The following is a 9,748-nucleotide window of genomic DNA, read 5'->3' on the forward strand; positions in this document are numbered from 1 at the left end:
GGTGGTCAGGGGCCTTCTCGTCCCTGAGAACCTGGGAGGTCTCTGCCTCGCTGTGTGCCGCCTCCCCAAGCAGCCTGGGGCTGCCAGGTCCCTTCCCTGACCCGGGGCCCTGTGCTCGCCTGGCCTCTCTCCTCCTCATTGCTCGCAGTGCAGCTGCCGTCCGTCTCTCCCCTGGGAACCCCCTCCACGTGTGGGGACTGGCCTGGTCCTCCACGGAAGCCGCCCCCTTTCTGTCATGCTGTCCTTACTTTCGCGACTGCATCCCTCTGGACTTGGACGCTTTCTGCATAGAGCGGGCATATAACAAACCTTCTTTCTTGGGGACTTAACAGGGAGTACGTGCTGCCTAGGGAAGTCCTCTCACTCATGACGAGAAGGCGCCTTACCAGAGAGACCATCTGCGGACACATCACAAAGTCAGAACCGCAAGGGCAAAGGCTCAGTACTGATGGGCGACTGAGGCTCGCACGCACCTGTTCACTCACTCGGAAACATTCTATTGCCCGCAAAGTGGAAGGTTCTCTGAGTAGGTGCAGGTCTGTTATCTGTGAACTCAGAGGCTGACCCTCTGTTTGCCGGAAGCTCTAAGAGTGTCTTTATCTCTGTGTCTCGAGCGCCCAGCACAGGCAGGGCCCAGGGTGGGGATTCAGGGCCAAGACAGTGAATGAGTGAGTGCACAAGGTTATCAGAGTTGTGTCTGCTCCAGCTGAGGCCAGAGGCCTTAAGAGAAGTGCCCTGGCCTCTCACCTCTCCGGGCCTGCTATCAGCAAATGACATTTATTTGTCGCTGGACCGTTAAGTGGAATAACAAACTTTCCTGTCTCTTGGCCCTCGTTGTTAGGCTTGGTCTTCAGCTCTACAGTGAACCAGCAACTTGTAAGGGCCGCTCACTGGGGACAGCTTTATTCCTGGAGGATCCACGTCTAGAGATGCACTTCTGTCCAGAAGATCAGCACACATTTGTTTTTCTGGGGGTCATGGTTTAGTGTCAATGCCATTTTAGCTCGGGCTCTATTTTCCTTTATGGCAAGACTTGGTGTAAGATTTCACTAAATGCCATCTCTATAATGATCCAGGAATACTTCACTGAAGCAAAAAAAAAAAAAAAAAAAAAAAGAAGAAAGAAAGAAAGAAAAAACCCACCACATTTCAACTTCCAAAATAATATCTCTGTGTGGAGACTTCTGAGATCTAAGCCAGTTCCCCAAATCATTTCCTGCTTCTGTAAATGTGCTCTTCAGGGATGACCAGCAGCGGATACTTATTTAGTATCGAAGGACTTTATGACCAGTTCAAATGAGACCTGTATATGCTGCTGTGCAAGGTACGTGCCCCAGTCCCTCCCAGAATGTGAGTGTAAACACTTGGCACGTACAGGAGGCAAGCATTTCACGGTCTGCCGTTTTGCATTTTCTTGCCAGGTGCTGTAAATAAATAAGAATATTAATAACCCACAATTGTGCCTTCTAAAATCAATAATAGCTTTCTGTTTGAACGGAAGTATTAATTGTATCTCATCTTAACTTATCTCTGCTCCTAATCACTTGGTAGTATTTGTCAAGTGCCAGACGTCAGTGTCCTTTCTGTGCTACGCTATGTCTCAACAACAGATTGAAATTTTAGCATGATGTTTTATATTTCACCCTAAATTTCTTTTATATGCAAGTGTATGAAGTCACACTGGTTATGTTCGATAATCCATTTTTGGCATGTATTTTCATATAAATTATAGGGTGTTTTGGCCTCTCGGCTCTCACGACATAGCAAGGAGATCCCTGGCAGCGTGTGGAAATACGACTGTGTGTGGGTTGGAAGTAATTAGGGTTATAAATGACTCACTAGGTACAGAAAATCAAGGAGGAGACTTATCAGGGAGAAGTAAAGAAGCTTGCTCTCTTTATGTGCCACAAAAGAAGGCACCAGAAAGATATATTGCCGCCCCCTTCTTGTTATTTCTAAGGAGGGTTTTATTAACCCCTTTATATCAGTCAAAATAAATTGATTGCCAGTGAATGCAATATTTCCTGACTATATACAATTTGAAATTATAAGACAAAAGCAAAGGCATGGAAGCTCATATGCTACATCTCCCAGTATATAAGAGACAGAGCCCCTCCGAAGAGATTGCTAAATAGTGGTAAAGGTTTGTACGACCGTCCCTTAGAACATTCTCTTTAAGGACATGGCTAGGCCTTGGGATCCTTTGGAGTTTGGCTTCATCCTGCCATGTTAGTGACCAGGTGTTGTAGAACGCTGTTGATTCATATTTACGTCCCAACGTAAAAGGACCTATTTCTGTGGGGTAAATATGGTTATGGCCAATAATAACTCAGTCCTCTGTAGGAATGATGATTCAAGGGGAGAGAACACTGGGTGGCCGGAAACTCACTGTGCCTCCTGAAGAGGGGTCCGTCTCTGCTTGTTGTGATTCAGGGACAAAAAGTGTGTGCAAAACTAGAAAACTGGGATTTCATCCAAATGGCAGATAGCATCCTTCCTGGTCTGGACGAGTCCTGAGAGAAGACTGGAGAGTCAGGGGCAACAGGAGTAAAACAGCGCAGGACAGAAGGTGGGACTGGGAGCCCCCCCCCCCAACGGAGGGACCAAGGATGCCAGATAGCATTGTCCTCTTCCACCTCAGCCTCTAGGGCGGCTGCAGCTGGACCTCTGCCAGGCTCGGGACCTGGCCGAGCTGCCCTTAGGGTCTGCAGAACCTGCCAGATGGGGCTTAGCGCCTCTGTCTCCCTCAGACGGGGGGCATGGGCTTTTCTTTCCGGGGCCCCACACCCCTTCCTCTTTTTTTTTTAATTTTAAAAGATTTTATTTATTTATCTGACAGACAGAGATCACAAGTAGGCAGAGAGGCAGGCAGAGAGAGAGAGAGAGGAGGAAGCAGGCTCCCTGCTGAGCAGAGAACCCCAGGTGGGGCTTGATCCCAGGACCCTGGGCAGAGGCTTTAACCCACTGAGCCATCCGGGCGCCCCACACCCCTTCCTCTTATCAAAGGAAGGACACTCTCCCCTCTACCTCCTGTTATTCATTTTGTGGGTCAACACAATCGGACTGAGAAAAGAATGTGTGTCTTGCTTTGAAAGTCTAAAGTGGGTGCTGGCACTGAAATGATTAAGTGAGCTATTTATTCTGAGTAAATGATGAATTAAATATTATATAAGTAGTAAATAACATTAAATAAATATTATATAAATAATAAAGCATATTTCAAAAAAGGAGCGAGTGATTGCTGCTCACTGAAGGTAGGCTACCGACGGAGTGACTACCAAGGTTTGCTGTCCTCGGACGGAAGGACACATGCTCGGAGGTGTAAACTCAGCTACTTCGTCACGAGAACGTGAAGTGCTGCCTCATTTATATTACATACACATCAGGGCAATGGGGCCCGTGCATCGTGTAAAGATCAGTGGTTTGCTTTTTCTCCTTTCTTTTTTGCTTGTTTGGTTCTGAGGAAGGAATTCAAAGCCAGCAGTGATCTGGCAGGAAAACTGTCACAGCCATCAAAATCCAACCCGGGCAGGCCAGCTTGGAGACCATTCAACTGGGAATCCTTTCTGGATTCAAAGCGAATCTGGGTTGGTCCCCAGCACCCAGAGTTACATCATTCTTTTGCCGCCCCCGAAAGCGCCCCTGAACTTCCTGGAGAAGAGCTGCTGACAGGAGCCGGGCTCCCGAGGCCCTAAGGGCGGGTGCACTGAACTCCGAACATTTTGCCCCGAATGGCCCACTGGACTCCAGCGAGGGCTGTCGTGCCGGGCCGCGTTCACACAGCAGCCCGGGAAGAGCCCAAGAGTACACGCTTCCGATGACCGAGAGCGGAAGCCTATCACCCCATCGTCCTGTGCCCGGGGAAACGTCACTGCTCTCTTTCACAGAACAGAAAGTGCAGGAAGCGTGTGTGGCAGGATTTCGAGGCATTGAGGCAAGGGTGAGACTGCGGTGCTCATGGATTTAACTGAAGTTCTGGTCAGCTTCTCGGGCTGGGATGGCATCTGCCGTGTGTTGAGAACCAGCGAAGGACGGTGAGCTGTGCGCTGCGGAGATCTGTCTTCAAGGGACGTGCGTGTGTGTCCCCGGTGTGCCCCAGACCTCTGTACCCTGAATTCCTTCCACGGGTAGGAAGGGCCGCTTCCACGCACGGGGCCCACTGGATGCTCCAGACGGCCACTCCACACGCACATCTCCGTGCCAGAGCAGACCGTGAGAGAAGCCAAGGTCGGCGCGCCCGAGGCCACGCGTTCACATGAGATGACACGGTGACGGGCCGGTGTCTGGAAGGGCCCTTGTGGGACCTCAGTGCGGAAGCCGTACAGCCCGAAGGAGCTCGCCTGGTTATAACTCAGCTCCCTTAAGAATTACTTCTGATTGATAAGCGATGCTGTTTGTGACTCCAAATCGAGTTCATCTGTGTCCTTAGTTTCTCAAAACTGAAGCAAGAATTATAAATGGGAGCAGGGAATTAACACCAGAGGGACTTAGAGAACACCTACACAGACACACATGGGCACACGCAGTACTGTTCCATGTGGAAAGTTGACCGAAGACAACAGGCAGCTGCCTATAGACGTACGCAGAGATTACGAACACTCATGATCAACAGAGTGTCTCGGTATCCCCACCTGCCCCGTCACACCCGCAAACAAACACGCATGTGCGCGTGCAAGTGACGCCCTGGTCCCCGCCAGCACCCTCCCTCTCCCCCAGCCCGGCACAGGCACGCCTTCCCAGCGTGGCATGGACTCAGGAGCTGTCACAGCCACTGAACTGAGAAGGGCCTGGGAAGGTGCTCGAAGTTGGCAGGTCAGGGAAAGGCACGTGCTTAGTGGATCAGCAGAGTGCCGACAGACACAATATCAGTTTGTGTAAATCCTAAACGGTGGCCTCTCCATGTTGCATAAAGAAGCCACCCAACAAAGGATGCTCCTTGCCCAGCCTGAGGAGGCAGCTGATGCCACCTACAGCCTACAGACAGTCCGCAGCCGATCCCGCTGCCCGGTCTGGCCCTGCGTGGAAGAGTTAGAATTTACACTGGGGATGGAAAAACGGGCTGTCAATTCTCAGGATGACTTTTTTTCCTGATAAATTATAAATAATTAAATGTGAATTTAAAAATTATCGACTAAAGTGTTTTTGGAGATCAGAGTAATTGGATTAAGATTTGTGAATACATTTCTTATAAATATATTTCCTCTAGAGAGCACCTTAGGAGATATGCGTGTGTGTGTGTATATGTGTGTGTGCACGTGTGTGTGTGTGTGTGTAGCAAGCCCAGAACATTCATCCCAATTCCAGTTCAGGTGAGCAGGTGGGTACATGCTTACCCATGTAGTCACATCTTAGGAGAACCCAGAGGGCTGTGGAACCATCAGATAACACACACATCTGAAAAGAAATGGAATGTATTTTTATTGGCACAACCAAGATGAAGTATGTCTTGAAATCTGTTTTACAAATAAACTTGCACATAAATTGTCCATTCACTGCTTCGAAATCTTTTTTCACATTTGAGGAGCTGTCAGGGGTCCCTAATAAACATGAGTCTTATTTAGTTTACTGGATATATAATTCTTCTTTTCTTTGAAAATAATTATTTTTCAAGCAAGTGCAGCAAAAATACAACCAATAAAAATCTAGCTATGACAGCATAAACAACGTTTATAGCCAGCATATACATGGAGTTCTTCCAATAAAAGCAGTTTCTAGTAGGCAAAGGAACACAGAAAATTGGCCGACTGGTGCCGAGATCCAAGACTGGGCTCCTAAGGGTTGACAGACAAAGCCTGTTGCCACTTCCCCGTCAGGATAGTCCCTGACTGTCGGGACCTGCTGGAACATCCCGCCTGCCGGCATGTTTCAACATGGTTTGTGAGACGCCCTCCCCACGACCCAATCTTGAAGGGGCCTCCAAAGCTGATGGATAGTGGGGCGAGAAGGTCCTGGGAGGGCTCTGGAGGTCAGGACACAGACCTTCTACCTTTTGGTTCTCCCTATTCTGTGTCCAGAGCTGTGGTCTCTTGAGAGGGCGGTGCCAGGGTGAGTGCAGGGCTGGGGCACGGGGTTTAGGGTGGATTTCACAGAATCTGGCCCAGGGATTCTGCTCTGGATTTTGGTCACTTCCAGTCCCCTGGAAGGCCCCTGCGCTGTTTGGGCGCTTCCCAGCCCTGTACCCAGCGGTGGTCACCGTGCCCCTGGTTAGGAGCCCCGGCCACCAGTGTGTGTGGACAGAGTGTGAGCCTGCGGGGAGTGGGGGGCAGGGGGAGACTCCTGGTGTCCCCAGCCAGGTGCGGACCCCTCCTGGGGAGCTCCATGTTCGAGGGTTCTCAGCAGACGTGCGGGTGCTCATTTATGCTTTTTATAGTAGCTGGAGAAGATGTTATCCCAGCTTGAGAACAGAAATTAAAATATGTATCCTTCAGGTGCAAATCTACTGTACTTACAGTTTTACTGTTTCTCTGCAGGGGGGCTCCATTAATCTTGTAACAGGGAAATTCCTAAGGAAATTAATTCCCTCCAGTTGGGGTTATTCTCAACTGGTCTTCGGGGGCGGAGTAATTGGAATTTAAGAGTCTCTTTTAAAAGAAAGGAAACATTGGCCATTTTACTTGAATAACAACACTTTTTAATGCCATGCTTTGCCCATTAAAAACGGCTGGCTCATTCTCTCCCTCTCCAAACTCCTGTGTCTCTCAGCACCTTGGGGTGAAATTTACAACCTGACCCCCCTGCGAAGCAGCCCCCCACCCGCCCCCCTGCCAGGCTGGGGTTTTATTCCCGTCCTCTTCTGTCGTGTCCAGGCACTCCTCCCCACCATGGCTCATTGGTGTCTGCATTGCCTTTGGCCCTGTGCCCTGCCAGGGAGACACTTGGCCCCGGGAAGGAAGGATGTGTCATTAAAAATGCACGGCTAAAATAGTTCCTCGCCTGTTGAGGAGCAGTAAATGTCAGCTGTCGTTACCGGAAAAAATGATCACACCTCCATCTCTCTCGCGCACACTCTTCTTTAAAATGGGGTCAATTCACCAGCGTCGGTGGACCTGCTTTGCTCCCAGGAAGGCCCCCTGCAGCTCTGTCTAGAGCTCTGGCTCTCCTAGGCCAGGATTTCCGTCTTCAGGACCCTTCACCCAAGCTTCCTCACGTTCCTGGTCCCTGAGGTGCCACACAGCACCCTTGGGGAGACCTAACACCCATTTCAGGACTGTGCTGCTGTCCTGGGACAGCTGTTCCTGCCTGAGGAGAGTATGGAAGCCCAGGAGAGGCCCCTGCCCCAGGGACATGTCAGGTAAAATATCACTGGGTTCCCAAAAGGGATGCCGTGAGGGAATAGGACATGGCTACATGGTGCTTAAATATGGGGTCGGCAGAAGGTCAGTGTCTGGTATGAACACACACTGGGGACAGAGGCCAAAATCAGCCACAGTATCTTGCTTTCCTGTGTTTTTAAGCTTCTGAGCCCTAACAGGGTGTTGGGAAAGCCAAGTCCAGAATACTCTGTAACAGGCCAAACCAGTTTAAAATGATGAGGAGGAGTTTTCCCCTTTAGGTGCGACGTGGTTAGAGACAGGACAGGGTATTAACAGCCTGTGGGTGGGATGGGGGCTGTGGTGGGCCGCCAGGTGGGCTTGAGGTGGTAACAGCAAGCCTGGGGGGGGGGGATCTTGATGCAGCCCCTTCCCTGCTGTGGATCTAGGCGTTTCCTTAGCTCCGGTGTGTAGGTAGGCGGTGATGTCTTTACGTCAGCAGCTGGACAGAGCATTGAGTGATAAATGCAGCTGGACAGAGCACTGAGTGATTAACGCAGACGCAGGGTGAAGACTTTGGCAGGGGCAGGTATATCTGCCTGCAGATCCGCCGCTCACCAGCAAGAGCCGCACACTGGTTGGGCTCAGGGCCTGGCAGAGCGGTCTGGTCTCTCTCAGCAAAGTAGAGCGGTTTTGTTTTTTTAAAATTTTATTTTACTTTATTTATTTATTTGACAGACAGAGATCACAGGCAGGCAGAAAGGCAGGCACAGAGAGTGGAAGGGAAGCAGGTTCCCTGCTGAGCAGAGAGCCTGATGTGGGACTCGATCCCAGGACCCTGGTATCATGACCTGAGCCGAAGGCAGAGGCTTTAACCCACTGAGCCACCCAGGTGCCCCAAGTTAGAGCGTTTTAAAGCTCAGAGGTCAGCTTCTAACCCTGAGGCCTGTTGATGTCAACAGTGAGAGCTGCAGAGAGAGCCCGAGGCAGAAGTGGAAAGGTAAACTGGGAGTTTCCCTAACATTCTTTCCTGAAAGCAGAGAGGTGCTCTGTAGCTGGTGTGTGCTGCTCTTAGCAAATTCCATTTAAAGGGAAAATCAGGCTTTTTAAAACAGCCCCATTAGAGGGAGTGATTACTGCTGCTTTTTGAAAAAGAATGACTATAGCACATTTCCCTAGTGCATTACAGTTTCATTATTTTTTAAATGACAAAGTCAGTCCATGTCCTTTGAAAAAATGCAAATGACACTAAAAAGTACCAGGGTAAAAAGGGAAGGTCCTCCCTTTGATTCCCCTCTTTTCTGGGGGCAAGCTCTGCTAACACTTTGGGACATATCCTTCAGAAGACCTTTTTTCTGTGTACTGTTCAGCTTATATATAGTCGTGCTATTTTACTTACCTATAGTTCTGTTTAAAACGGCCATCGGAGTACATTCATCCTATTTTGCAACGGGCTATTTCCCCCCACCTTCTATTGCATTTTTGCATAGTAATTGCTAGGTTTCATTTATTTTTTAAAAAAGCCTTTTTTTGGGTACATTTTAAAATAATTTCGTGCTACGTGCAGTTGTTAGGAATCATAGAGAGAGATCCTGCGCATATTCTCCCCCAAAGATGACCTCCCGCAAAGCTGTAGCACGAAATCACAACCGGGATGTCCACATTCCCGCCATCCGCCCCTCTTCTTCGGGTTCCCCAGTGTTACTGGAAAGCGTGTGTGTGTGTGTGTGTGTGTGTGTGCGTGTGTTTTGTCCCATGCAATCCCATGTTTAGGTTTGCATGTGTACCACCGCAGTTGGGATACAAAACAGTTCCTCGGGGGCGCCTGGGTGGCTCAATGGGTTGGGGCCTCTGCCTTCGGCTCAGGTCACGATCCCAGGGTCCGGGATCGAGCCCCGTGTCGGGCTCTGCGCTCAGCCGGGAGCCTGCTTCCCCCCGCCCCCGCCTGTTTCTCTGCCTACTTGTGATCTCTGTGTCCAAAAAACCACAAACACCAAAACCAGTTCCTCGTGGCTCTTACTGTATTTTAAACGTGATTTCCCACTTTCGGTAATATCCCCGTCTTCTGCTTAATTTCATGTTAGGTTACAATGTCATCCTGTTGAATGCCCAGACCTCGTGACTTCACCTGCACTCAGCGACCCGCGCGCACCCCTCCCCCCGCGGCCGTAGGAGCGGCGCCGAGCGCGCGGGGCCCGGGGGCCGCGCGGAGCCGGCTGGGGGCGGGGGCCGGCAGCGCGCGGGTCCCGCACGCGGACGCTCCCCGGAAGCCCCGCCCCGGCTCCGCGCTCGCGGCCGGCGCCGGCCGGGCTCGGGGCGGGGCCAGGGGCGGGGCTTCCGCGCGCAGCCCGAGGCCCCGCCCCCGCCCGCCGCGCTCGATTGCTCGAGTCTGGCGGCTGCAGCATGGCGGCGGGGGCGGCCGAGGCGGCGGCGGCCGTGGTGGAGGTCGGCTCGGCCCAGCACTTTGAGGAGCTGCTGCGCCTCAGAGCCCAGTGAGC

The 9,748-nt window shown here is 51.0% G+C and overlaps 1 protein-coding gene across 1 annotated transcript in view; it reads left to right on the forward strand.

Annotated features, from left to right (window-relative positions):
- The first annotated feature begins 9,605 nt into the window (after positions 1–9,605).
- Positions 9,606–9,748, forward strand: part of GLRX3 (glutaredoxin 3) — a 33,181-nt gene continuing 33,038 nt past the window's right edge. The window contains exon 1 of the mRNA XM_059398839.1: positions 9,606–9,742. Coding sequence (XP_059254822.1) covers positions 9,654–9,742 — 89 coding nt within the window. The 5' untranslated portion in view covers positions 9,606–9,653. The remainder of the gene's footprint in view (positions 9,743–9,748) is intronic.

This window comes from Mustela nigripes, chromosome 4 (genome assembly GCF_022355385.1).
Source record: "Mustela nigripes isolate SB6536 chromosome 4, MUSNIG.SB6536, whole genome shotgun sequence".
NCBI classification, from domain to species: Eukaryota; Metazoa; Chordata; class Mammalia; order Carnivora; family Mustelidae; genus Mustela; species Mustela nigripes.